This window comes from Filicampus tigris, chromosome 13 (genome assembly GCF_054856515.1).
Source record: "Filicampus tigris isolate MCC_2025a chromosome 13, RoL_Ftig_1.0, whole genome shotgun sequence".
NCBI classification, from domain to species: domain Eukaryota; kingdom Metazoa; phylum Chordata; class Actinopteri; order Syngnathiformes; family Syngnathidae; genus Filicampus; species Filicampus tigris.
The window spans coordinates 2,441,784-2,456,491 of record NC_141229.1 but is presented as its reverse complement, the minus strand read 5'-3'; the positions used below and the strand labels follow the sequence as shown (position 1 = coordinate 2,456,491).

Sequence of the window (14,708 nt, the reverse complement as noted above, 5' to 3'; positions counted from 1 at the left end):
GCGTGTTGTAACTTCTTCTTGGCATGTATTCAATGAAATGTTTGACGCGGGCGTGTCGTTTCTGTTACCAAGCAGAAGCGACATTCTCCGCATGTTTGCGTGCTGTCGCAAGGAAGAAGAACATCACCCGGCCGGGCTGGACGGCCCTCCGATTTGTTACATTCAACAATTGTTTAATGCTGCAAATATGATTATTTATATTGAATATTTATATTAAACTTAATGTACTCGAATGGATGTTATTTTGTAATATTACATCAGCAAAAGTCTTTTCAATATTTGTATACAGTGCCAAATGTTCAATTTTGAATTTATTTTTGAGTAACTTTCTGACTTTTTTGGGTCCGCATTTTGCAACGAGAATCGTTACTGATGATTTTCACTGGTGCAACACTTTAATTGTTGAATCAGAAAATAAATGAATTGAAAAAATATTTTATATATGTAGTATAAAATGTTAACAGCGCAAAATGATTTTGATTTTAATTTGATCGCTCATCAAAATTTTATTTTGCTTCCTTTATTTTTTAATATTTATTTTATATTAATTTATCAATTGAGAAAAGTTTATCATTTGTATTTCTGACCTGGCAGCAGACATATTTTTAATTAGCAGACAATTTGTAATTAACATGTACCGGGACACTTAATTAATATTTTTGTGTGTGGAAATTTGAGGTGAAGAAGGTGAAGGCTGTAAGATAGCAAAATGTGGAAAAAGTGAAGCCCTGTAAATACTTTTGGAAGAAATGTGTATTCGTTACAGATATAGCAATATTTTCAGTAATCATTTTAAGAAGGATTTAAAAAAAATATATTTTAAAAAGTTCATAATGCATATTTATTCAATCATGTTTTTTTTTATTGGTGCAGTTTTGGGCAGCCCGTTTTAATATGTTTAATATTTTTAAGAGGCGAGTCTATGAAATATTGTAACATAATGTAAAAATGTATATATTCAAATAAATGATCATTTACAAGCGTCATTGACATTGTACAATGTTTCGCATTTTTGGAATAACAAAAATGTGTCAAAGGTGCCGTCGCTGCCAACATTTTAGAAACGTGATTTTTAACGTCGCCTTCCTTCCCCAGACGGAAAGCGTCGGCGGCTCCTTCCAAGATGGCGTCCACAGCCATCCCGGTGCCCTGGCGGCCCTCCACAACGGCGACGCGGGCGCCCACCTCCGAGGCAGGACGTCCGACGCCTGCGTCCCCAAGCCGGAGAGGAGGGAAGCGGAAAACGGGATCCTCAGGGAGCTGTCGTCCTCCCCCTCCTCCTCCTCCTCTTCCTCCTCTTCGTCCTCCTCCTGTCGGCCAGAGGACGGCGTCCAGGGTCCGAGCCCTGGCGAGAGGGACGAGCGGACGGCGCCGCACAAGAAGCGAGGGAGGCGGAAACTGGAGCGACCCACCAAGTGTGAGTTGCTGCCACCGCTTCCATAATGTCGGGAAGGGATGTTCACATTGACATTGTCCACTTTTCAATATATTTTATGGTGATTTTAAAAATGTTTTACATGACACCGCTCCGAAGATCTTTCCCGACTGCCTGGTCGTCGTAGTTTGCATGCAACGAAAGTAATAAATCACGCCGACTCCCCGGGGAGGGAGGCGATGACAGGCCGGGATGGAGATGAAGCTTATCCGGCCCCCCAGCCACCCGCTCCCCCAGAATGTCTTGCTCTCACTCACCCGCGACCTTGATGAGGGACGAGGAGGAGGTGAAGAAGAGCAGAGTAGAGCAGCGTAGAGCGCCACCTGGCAGCAAGCCTCCGTCGGGACTCCCGCTGGCTCAATGGCATCGTGCCCAGAATGCCTCTCAAGCTGCGTCCTTTATGTGGTTTCGGGTTCTCTGGGATCTGGAGTTTTAGTCCAAGTTGAATGTGTGTGTGTGTGTGTGGGGTGTAAAACCCAGTCTTGAAACCCTAACCTCAAAGCCTGAACTCTGTAGCTCACTAAGTCGCTAACTCACTTACTCACAAGGTTATTAATTTGCTAACTTACTGGCTCACTAACTCACTTTCTCACTATTTTGCTAATTTGCTAACTGGCTAACTTACTCGCTCACTAAGTTGCTAACCCGCTAACTTACTGGCTCACTAACTCACTTGCTCACGATCTTACTCATTTGCTAACTGGCTAACTTACTAGCTCACTAAGTTGTTAATTCGCTAACTTGCTAGCTCACAAAGTCCCTCACTCACTCACAAGTTTATTGATTTGCTAACTCGCTAACTTACTGGCTCACTAACTCACTTTCTCACTATTTTACTGTTGTAAAATAGCTAGTAATTTAACTGGTTAACTTACTAGCTCACTAAGTTGCTAACTCGCTAACTTACTAGTTCACTAAGTCGCTAACGCACTTGCTCACTAGTTTACTAATTTGCTGATTTCTCAGCTCATTAACTCACTGATCACTCATGTACTAACTTTCTAGCTCACTAACTCACTTGCTCACTAGCTCGCTAGATCACCAAATTACTAGCTCAATTGCAGTCTAGCTCACAAACTCAGTAACTCACTATTGTTTGCTTATAAAGTTGTTGGGTTTTTTTTCCTGCTTTTTTTTTGTTGTTGTCTTTTTGCCACTCTCAAGCCCGCCAAGTGTTACAGTAGACTCTGGACTTGGTCCAATGTACGGATGTAGAGTTTTTTTTGGCTTTGGGATTTCACGACTGATAATGAGTACTTTGAGCAGTTGCGTAATAATCAAGGTGTTGACCTTATCTGTGGGGGAAAAAAGTTGTGAGGACTTAAAAATCCGAACTTGCCATGCTATAGTGTGCTTCTAAGGTTTCTATTTTCTAATCTTAACCCTGCCTTGAAACCCTAGTTTAAGACCCTAACTTAATTTCATCCTTCTAAATCCAAACATGAAACCTTTGCTTAAAACTCTAATTTGAAACTGCAACCCTAGTTTGAAACCCTCATTTGAAACTCTTAACTTTTTTTTTCCTAAACCATAATTTGAAAACCTAACCCTTATTTGAAACCTGAGCCTAGGTTAGAACCCGAACTTGAAAGCATCTTGGTGCCTCAGACCAGAAGATGGCAAACGTATTTGGTTTAGCGTTTTTGCAGAAATGGCGGCGCAGCAACAAAGTACAGAAACAAACGACGTGCGGTGGGAACTTGTTTTATCAGCTGCCGTCTCTCGAGACCGAGCCGGACCTCCATCAATCCTAAAGATGACGGTGTTTAAATAAAGAGCCTGGGTAAAAATAAACCAAATGTAAATCTGCAGACTCGGGTTGTAGTTTGTCAGCCTCGCCTATATTCAGAGAGAGAGAGATTACAGAAGCGAATTTCATTGGCACGGCGACTCCATTTTTCCATCCATTTTGTATAGCGGCTTATCCTCATTGGGGTGATGGAAAGGATGGAGGCTGCAGCTAACTGTTGCGGAGCGAACCTATGGGTCATTTACAGTCTTAAGTTAACCAAAGGAGACAATTGGCAAGAGAAGTAGGTAACAAATCAAATGATTATCATACAAATGATCAACAAAATCCATTCACACTCACATTCACACCTATGAGCAATTTAGACTTCAATGAACCAAACATTCTGGAATATGTTTTTGGAATGTGGGAGAAAACCTGAGGAAAGTCTCGCTAGTCTTTTATGAAGTGGGGGGGGGGGGTATCAGGTCTGAAGGCCACCCATAAAGTCTGGGTTGCAGCAATGATAAATAATAAGACCAGAGACTTGTTGTGGGCTTGACGCCAGAGGGAGCAGGTTGGTAAACTTGTCAAGATGGTGCAGAGAAAGGCGTGGCTCGCGATTGGCACTGGCGCAAATGAAAAGTTCTTTTTTCCTCCGCAGATGTGGAGCACACGGAGGAAGATGACAGCGAAGTGGTCAAGAATGAGGTAAGTGTGCTTTTTGTGATCCCTTACCATCCCGGGCTACTCGTCAGTTAACATAGCTTAGCATAAAGACCCGGACAGAGGTTGATGTATTGGCATGCGATGGACGAGCTGACCAATCTGCTCATTTCACATGAATCTCAAGCTTCCAGACAACATGGTTTGGTATAAGGACTCGGGATGTTTTTTCAAATGCGATCGAGGAGATGATCAAGTTGCTCATTCTGTAAAAATCTGGGTTAGCGTACTGTATTTTAGCAAAAAGACTAAAAGCCGTTTCATTCTGTCGATACTCAATTGAGGAGCCGAACGATCTGCTCGTTCCTTACGAATCCGACGTCACCAGACAGTTAGCATAGCTTAGCACAAAGGCCTAATAGCAGGTGAATATAAAGTACTTTGGGGTCCAACTGAGAAGCTGACATTTAGCGTAGCTTAGCATGAAGGCTGAAAGACCAATCTGCTCATTCTATAAGGACCCCGGGCTACCAGACTGTTAGCATAGCTTAGCCTAAAGACCAGAAGCAGGTTGATATTTTGGGATATGACTTAAGAGCTAACTGATCTTTTCATTCTGTATGAATTCGGTGCTAACGATATAGCGTAGACATGTACCAGGTCGATATTTTGGGATGTGACTGAAGAGCCGACTCAGCTGCTCGCTCTGTACAAATCGTCAGCTACCAGACAGTCAGCGTAGCTTAGCATACAGCCTAAAAGCATTTCAATGTGTTGGTACGCGATTGTGGAGCCAAATGAACTGCTTGTTCTAGTCATATCTAGGGCTACTAGACAGTTAGCATAGCTTAGCTTGAAGACTCGAATCGGGCTGATATTTTGGGATGCGCCTGAAGAGCTGACTAATCTGCTTGTTCCGTACGAATCCCGGACTGCCATAAAGTTATCATAGCTTAGCATTAACACAAGAAGAAGGTTGATACTTTGGGCTGCGATTGAGCAGCTGAGTAATCTCCTCATTCCGTAAAAATCCGGGGCTACAAGACAGCTAGCGTAGCTTAGCATAAAGACTCGAGGCAGTCAGTGGCTAGCGTAACTTCAAACACAACGGTCTCCACTGTAAGGAATGTCTTAAAACTGAACATGACGTGAAGTGGAATGCTTGAGCTTGGCCTTTACGAGAGAAATGGTACCTAGTGTATAAAATGTGAAACGTCAAATACACTTGGGAATTTTTCCCCGAATCGTGATACGCTGGTGGGATGTTACCACCATTCTGGACGCTTCTTTTTGCGAGAGAATGGACGCAACAAGTAGCTAATTTTTACCTTTTTTATTTTTATTTTATTTTTTTTTTATTTGAACACCCGAAAAACAGGGAGATCGCGGGAGGCTGCGAGGGGGAGTTGGCGGGGAGATCAGCCTTCGTCAGAGGCCTGTGCCCAGAATAACCTTCCAGGCCGGAGACCCTTATTACATTAGCAAGCGGACCCGAGAGGAGTGGCTGGCCAAGTGGAAGATGGAGGTGAGTACCGCAGCCACCGCCATCTTAAGGGGGGGAAAAAAAAAATCTTCGGGGGATTTCCTTCGACCAGCTGCCAGGGTTTCAAGACGTTAGGGAGGTTCACAGCCAAGTGTATTTGATGGGTCATTGGATATCACATGAAGGTACCGTTTATTTCAGTCAATTTCCTGGCCTACGAGGGCTCACACGGTTCCCACGTTTCCTGCATTTGTGCTGCCAATTGTGTTTGCGGAGGGGGAGAACAAAACTCACATGGAATGCGTCTGGTCGATTTTTTTTCGATTGGCGCGCTTTGAAGGGAAACCTCGCTCCATTAAAATTGTCACGTACTTGGCCTGTTGATGCTGGTGTCATTTGAAAATGTTGACGCCATGCTATTCTGAGCAAATTAGTCGAGACAGGCAGCACGGCGAGCTGGCGGTGAGCAGGTGCGCCTCGCGGCTCTGCGGTTCAGGGTTCTCCAGGTAATTCGGCTTCCCACCGTACTCCAAAAACATGCATGTTTTCGTTGTCGTTGAAGACTCTAAATTGCCCGTAAGTGAGAGTGAATGCTTGTTTATCTAATTGGCCCACTCGCTGGTCATTTTGGTGCATAGATCTTGGAGACTTTTTTTTTTTTTTTTTTTGTGCATCCTGGTTAAATGTCGCTCCCGGTTGTAAAGTGGCTCGGCTAGTGTGACTTCATATTTCCATTTCTTTCCATGTCTTTCGCAGCCCCTCCCCCAATACACCTTCCCCCTACTCTGCTCTGCTCAGTGAGCGGCCATAAAAATGTCTCGGGGAGGAAATATTGCCAAATTAGCGGGACGTAGCAGGGTCCCGCAAGTGAATGGCCGTGAAATACGAGGCAAGCGGGTCCACTTGGGTTGGGTTTTCCACAACAAGTGGCTCGAGGAGGACGACTGAACTTTAAGGCCAGCACGCACATAAAGATAACCGTGGGCTACACGTCATAATCTATTGACAATCCTTCACTTTTTTGAGTTACACGGGCAAACAAATTTAGCATAAAGGTGGAATCACTTGTTGCACACTAAATTTGATCTGGAACAATTGAGTTTTAAAGGCAAGCAAAATACATAATAAAGCATGGGAAGTATTTACATTGCTTTACTTTTTTCACTTTTTATTTTTTAAGCTATACTCCAAAATGGTTTGAATTCATTTTTTTCCCCTTCAAAATTCTACTCACAAATTCATGATGGTTTGTTTTGTGGATTTTTGCAAATGTATTTAGTGTTATTATTAAGTAAGTGAGGTAGTAAGTTAGTGAGGTAGCAAATTAGTAAGCTAGTAAGCTCGTGATTTAGTGAGCTAGTAAGTTAGCCACTTAGCAAATTAGTAAGCTAGTAAGCTCGTGACTTAGTGAGATAGTACGTTAGCCAGGTATCAAATTACTAAAATAGTAAGCTCGCGACTTAGTGAGATAGTACGGTAGCAAATTAGTAAGCTTGTGAGCTCACGCCTTAGTGAGCTAGTAAGTTAGCAAATTAGTAAACTAGTAAGCTCGCGACTTAATGAGATAGTACGTTAGCCAGGTAGCAAATGACTAAAATAGTAAGCTCGCGACTTAGTGAGATAGTACGGTAGCCAGGTAGCAAATTAGTAAGCTAGTGAGCTCACGCCTTAGTGAGCTAGTAAGTTAGCCAGTTAGTAAACTTGTGAGCAAGTATTCACGACCTTTGCCATGATGCTCATAACTGATCTCAGGTACATCCTGTTTCCACGGATCATTCTTGAGATGTGTCTGCAGCTTCATTCGGGTCCACCTTCGCTAAATTCCGTCGATTGGGCATGATTTGCGCGGGCGCACACCCACGAAACAGGATCGCTTGGAGGTGACAGATCTGGCAAAGGGTACAGAACCATTTCTGCCACTCTGAAAATTCCATGGAGCACAGTGGCCTCAATCATCCGTAACATGAAAAAGTTCAAAGCCGCCCGTCTAAACTGAGCCATCAAGGGAGGAGGTCCTTACGATAATCACTCCAGCCGAGCCCCAGCGTTTCCCCGTGGAAAGCCAAAAAACCTTCAAGGAGGACAACCGTGTCCGCAGCAGTCCGCCAGACGGTGGAGTGGCCAGATGGAAGCCTTTTTCGAGTAAAAGGCACATGAAAGCCCATCTGGAGTTTGCCCCAAGGCACCTCAACCACTCTCAGACCAGGAGAGACAAACTTCTCTGCTCTGAGGTGTAAAATCAGATTTTTAGTAATGCACTGTTTACAAGTGATGAGACGTTTTTCAAGATAACTCTTGAGTTTTGTTGTTGTTGTTGAGTTTCGAGCGCTAATCGCGAGACGCCGTACTCCACGACAAGCAGCTGATGGTGAACCATTCATCAAAAAAGATCCCAAGTAAAGTTTCATGCAGTCTATTTAAACCAAACCACAAATTACGAACGTCTGCTAGCTTCATGCTAACACACAGTGCAAAATGCCGTAGACAGCTAATTGAAACTGATATTGAAGTTGTGGTCGTTATAACTGTTCAAGCAATGATGTTTGAACACAAACGGCGCAGCAACACTTGTAGAGAGACAATATGACAATACTCGCATTATATTCTCTATCCTCTGTGTATTATCATACCCTTCTTGTACGTTATACTGCCCTCCCTGGTGGTCAGGTGTGCACACCAGAAGGCGCACAATGTCAATGGGCATTTCAATCTCCGTGAAATTGTGATGAACAAACTGTTTAACTCTATTTAATTATTCTATTACTGTATGTTGTTGTGAAGCTCGTATAGCAAAAATTTTTGTTGGGTGTTTTTTTTTTGGGGGGGGGGGTCGGAACTGGAATGGATTAATGGCTTTCCACTATGATTTTAATCCATGAGTAGTTGAGGCTCCGCCCCCCAGATCTGTAATAGCCTTCCAATGCCACCAAAGGGCAGGAAAGCACTACTTTTGTCATAATGAAACTATTCAACTCACTTCAACATATTTCCTTAAGTTGACACCAGAATGCCAATTCGTGTATGTACTTGGTGTGACATTTTTGGGCGTGAGTTGCGATATTTTTCCAATGTAAAAGTAAAACACATGAGCGTTCCTATTTTTTTTTTTTTTTTTTGTAATAAATCTGCAAAAGTGTCATTTTTTTTTCACACATTGTGATTCCGGGTTGTTGTATGTAGACTTTTGAGGATTTTTTTTTTAAATTTCGTTTTAGAATAAAGCCATAATATAATAATATAATATATATAATGTTATATATATATACTTTTATTTTTGCATTTATTTTGGCCACAAAGATATCCTAAAGGTCGAAAATGCAAAGAAGGCACAAGGGTTCCAAAATGTGTTTTGCAAGTTTTTAGGCGCCAGGATGCCACTGCATGGCCCACATGGTGGCTAAAGGGGCTTTACCACACCACAGCCTTTGCTCGTTCCGTTTTTTTTTTGTTGTTTTTTTTTTTCTTTCTAAATGCGCCTGCTGTTACAGTGGCTCTCCCTCCCCCATTCTTAGCCATGGAAATGACTCCGCGCAGTGCAGATTTTGAAGCGTTTTGCGGCAAATTCTCAGGCGCTGTGCTCGCAAGACAGCCTCCTCCTGGCCGGCCGCCAGATGCTCGGCGAGTCCTCTCCAGCCAACCAGAAATGCGTTTGGGCCACCACCTGACCCTGAATTCCCAGACAAAGAAATGTGCATGCCTGTGTGAGTGGAAGTGAGGGAGGGGGGCGGGGGGTTGAAAAGAAAAAAAAAAAAAAAAAAAAGAAAGAAAGAAAAGAAACCTCCACACTGGCTGGACTATGAGGCTCGTGTTTGGGTATGTGCACTTGCATTATTTGTTAGCATGCGCGGACGGCGATCCACTTGAGTAGAATATGCTGACTGCGGGCATTTTCCAAACGGGATTTGTTGTTCTACTTCTTCTTCTTGTGTTGTGTGCGCCATCTGCCTGGGAAAGCCAGAATGGGAGCGTGCAAGTAGAGTTGCTTGGGTGGTGGGAAAAAAAAAAAGAAAGTTTTTTTTCACCCCCCACGTGAGGGTTGATACGTGCTGGAACTATTTCCTGTTCCACTGTAATGTAATGTGCTATTAGTCGTCGTAGCAGTGTGGGTCACGTGCAATGGATTCACAATGGAAGGAGCAGGAAGGAGAGAAAAATGATTGAAGAAGTGTCAAGGTAGCATGAAGGTCTTGAGGCACGCCGGTCATCCAGCAGCGTTTTGGTGTGCGTGTGTTTCTCAATGGTGGCAGTGAACTCGGCTCACTTTGTAATAAGCGGCCGTTTGGAAAAGGATTCTTCAAAAAAGAGGATTCAGGCGTTTTATTGTCTCTCACTTGACAGTATACTGTCAAACTAAACATAAAACAAAGAGAATTCCACATTGTGTACTTAAAACGAGGGGTAGACCGATTATCGACCAGGCCGATTATCGACCAGGCCGATTATCCGCACCGATATTTGGCGTTTTGATGAATATCGGCATGGGCCTTTTTTAAAAAAAAAATCTGATGGCCGATAATAAATCAATTTAAAACTAAGTTGAAATCAAAACGAAGATATGTGAAAGTTTAACATTTGTCATTTAGAAATTTTGGAGAACTTCATTTACTGTAGAAAACTACATGGAGCTAGCTCCCTGAACTATTTGTTAGAATTTTTATTACAAAAATGTACTTTATATTGCCAATGCAAAATGTCATTGGCATGCTAACGGTTTGCGTTGTTGTTGTGGTTTTAGAAGCAATGGATATTTGAACACAAACGGTGAAACAAGACATGTGGACATAATATCTTTGTGCTTTGTGACATTCTGCTTCTGTCTTGACAATCGCGCCACGTTTTTGTGGTTCAATAGAAAACCCGATAGACGGCCGCGGTTTTTCTGTTGCTGTATGTCGATCCATGTGTGATACTTAATTAATATCAGAGGCGGGCATTCCGTCCCTGGGATCGACGGACGTCCATTTTGTTGATAGTCGGACGTAGGATGAGAACTCTTTTAAAAAGGACAGATTAAGCAAGGGCGGATGTAGGTTTTCATCCGTCCCTCTAATCGTCCCTAACCGGGTCAAGTACCGGCTGACGTGTTGTGTTGGGTTCTTTTAAAAATGTGTGTTTTCCCTCCCTGCAGTATTGTTCTCACAGGCATGGTCTGCCCTCTAGTGGACGCCCATGTCACTGACAATGACGAAAAAAAAAACAATGAAAAGCTATGATCCGGAAGTAGAAGACATCCGTTCTCCTCCTAAAATAACATTGCTTTATTTTGCAATCATTATTTTTTATTGCAAAATAACGCAATAAAAAGTGAAAACATGCAACAAAACCCTCATCATCATCATCATCATCATCCACAAAATGTTCCGTCTCTGGCCAGCTCTGCTAATAAGTTCGCCAGTTAGCAAATTAGTAAGCTAGTGAGCAAGTGAGTTAGGGACTTGGTAAGCTAATATCTTAGCCAGTTAGCAAATTAGTGAGGAAGTGAGTTAGTGACTTGGTAAGCTAGTATGTTAGCTGATTAGCAAATTAGTAAGCTAGTGAGCAAGTGAGTTAGTGACTTGGTAAGCTAATACGTTAGCCAGTTAGCAAATTAATGAGCAAGTGAGTTAGTGACTTGGTAAGCTAATATGTTAGCCAGTCAGCAAATTAGTGAGCTAATGAGTTAGTGACTTGGTGAGCTAATTTGTTAGCCAGTTAGCAAATTAGCAAGATGCCATATTGAACAGTTTTTTTAAAATTATTATGATAGTGTTCTGTGTTAATGACTTTTTCATATATTTGACTGAAATTATGACTTAAATGTTGTGACTGCAAAGTGCATTTTAGGTTTCTCCTGAATTTCCACGCCAATGTTGACTCTTCCTAACTTTTTTTGTCGGCGCCGAACGTGTTGAGTCCATCTTTTGCCATTTTTCACCCGTTTAGCCACAAGCCTGAACTACGTGAGGCTAAGTGTAGAAGCGCCGTCAAAGTCCACAAGACAAAAGTGCTCCGGCTGCGTCTTTCCTGCCTGTCGCGCTGCAGAACCCGCAAAGGTCGAACTTCCTTTGGTGCGGCGGTCGCGTTTGCGTGAGGAAGTAAAAACGTGTGAGCCGCGCTAGCAATTTTGTCTTCCTGCCGCCGCGGCTTTTTGAGTTTTCAGAGAAGATACGCGGTGGCGTTTTGTCATTCGGGAGGGATTTTTTTCCCCCCGCCTTCGAGTGCACTCTGTCACCCTTTGAGGCCCCGCCGGAGTGAACCCAAGTTGGATTATCAACTCGTCTCAGATCTCTGTCAGAGACAAACTCAATAGTTAATCCAAAATAGGGCTTCAAACGAGGTTTTGGGTTTGAAATGATGGTTTCAAGACTTGGGTTGAGGTTTCAAATTTGGGTGTTAATCAAGGGTAAGGCTTTCATGGCTTCAGGTTTGATATTAGGGTTTCAAGCAAAAGTTAGGAATCCAAATCAGGCTCGGATTGCATTTCAAACACGGGTTAGGGTTTCAAATTCGATTTTCAAGCCAAGGTTAGGGTTTCACATTCAAGAAAAAGTTCAGGGTTTGAAACAAGAATTTGAGTTTCAAACAACAGTTAGGGTTCCAATTTGGAGGTTCGTGCCATGGTTTGGATTTCAAAGCCTGGCTTAAGGTTTCAAACAAGGGTTAGAGTTTTAAATTATGGTTTCAAGCCAAGGTTAGGGTTTCAATTTACATCATTTACAAGCAGGAGGAAGTCCAGAGGCAACAGCCTCTTGATTGAACAGCATATGTTTCTACTCCACGCACACCTTAAAGGGCCGATTGTTTACAGGACAGCACTGGGAGGAGGGGGCAAATTCTTCTTTTTTTTTTTTTTTTGCCCTGACCCCTTTCTGAGTTTCCCAAGTTGCGCAATCTCGTATGTACAGTACATTCATGACAAGTCGGCAGAGTATGCAGTAGGGTGTTCGGGTTTCAAATGAGGGCTTCAAGCCTGGCTTTGGCTTTGAAAAAAATGAGGATTTCAATTATTGGTTAGCGTTTCAAACAAGTCTTGTGCTTTCACATCAGGGTTTCAAGCCCGGGTTACGGTTTCAAGCCCAGTTAAGGGTTGCATGTAGCCGCGGTCCTCACCTGCGCTCATCTCTTTTTTTTTTTCTTTTTTTTTTTTCCTTCCAGGCAGAGAAAAAAGCCAAACTGATGTCAGCTATGAACACGATAACGCATCCGGACTCAAGCAAGGAAACCGATCGATCGGAAGATGAGACTCCGCCCAGTCCGCCTCTGCCAGCTTCCAAAGCGCCTCCGCAGCAGCTACGTCAGCCTCCGCCGCAACGCCAGCCTCCGCCGCCTCAGCGCCCGCCGCCTCAGCGCCCGCCGCAATCGCAACAACATCATCAGCATCAGCAGCAGCAGCAGCAGCAGCAGCCTACCGACCCCGCCTCACCGACTGTGGCCACCACGCCTGAGCCCGTCGCCCTCGCGGGTGGAGACAAGACTTCCCCCAAAGCCGCAGACACTGAACCCGAGTATGAGGTAGGAAGACGACAACCTTGTCCCGCAGTTGTTACTCTTATCGGTGTCCCGGGCTGACCAGACAGCCGTCGAGTCCCAAGAGTAAGGCTTCAAGAAATGGCAGGTGCGAAAACCTGTCCGCGGGGTGACCGGGCATCCGCTTCGAAGGCGCACAAAACTTGGGCATTGGTGACCAGTAGGGATGTAACGATTAATCGAAATCGTATTTGACGTTCATGGCTGAGTCCAATGTCAAATGATTATGATTGAAAAATGTGTTAATGGTAGGGATGTAACGATTCATCGAAAATCGATTTAAAATGGATTCACCCTGATTAATCGATTCGACCAATCGATTAATTTACAAGTGGAAGCGATGACGAAATGTATGCACATACACACACGCAGGCATGCACGCACACACTACCAAATACTACTACTAAATAGCATGAAAATAGTTTGTAAAGTTAGATCAAATTATGCCAAACATGATTGCGTATTTGTGGATGGCTGCAGAACCACACTAGTGCACAGACACAAGCATGGTAGCAGTTTTTAACAAAATCAAATCGAAAATCGGGAACTGGAAATCGAATCGAATCGGGGCTTGAGTGAATCGTTACTTCCCTAGTGACCAGCGACCCGGTTCTCCGGAGTACAAAAACCGGACTTGAGAGCAAACGCAGACTTGGAATGACGCTTGTGAGCGGCTAAATTCCGTGTCTGCTGTCGTTTTGCAGGACGATCGCGGTTTTGGCATCGGCGACCTGGTCTGGGGGAAGCTGCGAGGCTTCTCGTGGTGGCCGGGGCGAATCGTGTCCTGGTGGATGACGGGACGAAGCAGAGCCGCCGAGGGCACCAGATGGGTCATGTGGTTCGGAGACGGCAAATTCTCCGTGGTGACTATTTCCTTGATGTCCCAAATCGGTTTTCATCGAGTTTTTGAGTCGTGATGGAAAAGTGAACATTTTCTGTGTGTTGTTGTTGTTGTTGTTTTTTTTCAGGTTTGTGTTGAGAAACTCTTGCCCTTAAGTTCCTTTAACAATGCCTTTCACCAACCAACCTATAACAAGCAGCCGATGTACAAAAAAGCAATCTACGAGGTGCTACAGGTACGAGCGTAAAACGGTTTGCATGCGCAACATTCTCAACAATAACGATCATCAAATCAAATTAGGGGTTCAAATGATGGCTAGGGTTTCAAATTGGGATCGCAAGCCGAGGTGACTGTTTCAAATGAGAATTTCCAGAAATAGTTTAGGACTTTAAATTCCAGGATGAAGTCACTCACGGTTAGGGTGTCAAGCCTGGGATGGGATACAGTTTCAAATGAGGGTAGGGTTGAAAATGGGGGGTTCGGGCCGAGGTTGGGGTTGCAAGCCTGGCCTGAAATTTGAATTTCAATTCTGCTTTTGAAGACAAGGTCAGGATTTGAAGTTAGGCTTCAGATTTCAAATCAGGGTTTCAAGACCGGGTTACGGTTTCCGTTTAGGGTGTTCAAGTAAGGATTCAAACCAAGGTTTGGATTTCAAGGGTAGGGTCTATAAAATGTTGGTCTCAAAGACAAGATTTGTTTTTTAAGCATGGGTTAGGGTTCACATTAGTGTTTCAGGCTTGGATATGGCTTTGAGTTCATTTCCCCTCCATGGTTGAGTCTGCAAATTTAGGGACAGGCTTAGCTCCTTAATGCTGTGAACCGTGATCCCAGGTGGCCAGCGGCCGGGCAGGCAAAGCCTTTGCGCTCCGTCCGGACAGCGACCACGGCGATACCTCCAAATCTGTGGAACTTCTAAACAAGGAGATGATCCAGTGGGCTACGGCCGGGTTTCAGCCGACTGGACCCAAAGGCTTGGAGCCGCCGGAGGGTAAGAACAACAACAAGAAGGCAAAGTCGAGCTTTTTCGAGCTTTCAAGCCAGGGTCAGG

At 43.9% G+C, this 14,708-nt stretch overlaps 1 protein-coding gene across 5 annotated transcripts in view; it reads left to right on the top strand.

The window, feature by feature from the left end:
• Window positions 1-14,708, top strand: part of LOC147137129 (DNA (cytosine-5)-methyltransferase 3A-like) — a 31,534-nt gene that overhangs the window by 4,664 nt on the left and 12,162 nt on the right. For 3 of the 5 annotated variants that reach the window (XM_086050568.1, XM_086050566.1, XM_086050567.1), the window contains exons 4-10: window positions 1,096-1,417; window positions 3,829-3,875; window positions 5,209-5,355; window positions 12,448-12,804; window positions 13,524-13,682; window positions 13,788-13,895; window positions 14,492-14,648. In XM_086050568.1, coding sequence (XP_085906694.1) covers window positions 1,096-1,417; window positions 3,829-3,875; window positions 5,209-5,355; window positions 12,448-12,804; window positions 13,524-13,682; window positions 13,788-13,895; window positions 14,492-14,648 — 1,297 coding nt within the window. The remainder of the gene's footprint in view (window positions 1-1,095; window positions 1,418-3,828; window positions 3,876-5,208; window positions 5,356-12,447; window positions 12,805-13,523; window positions 13,683-13,787; window positions 13,896-14,491; window positions 14,649-14,708) is intronic. The other 2 variants (XM_086050570.1, XM_086050569.1) reach the window with 1 other exon arrangement.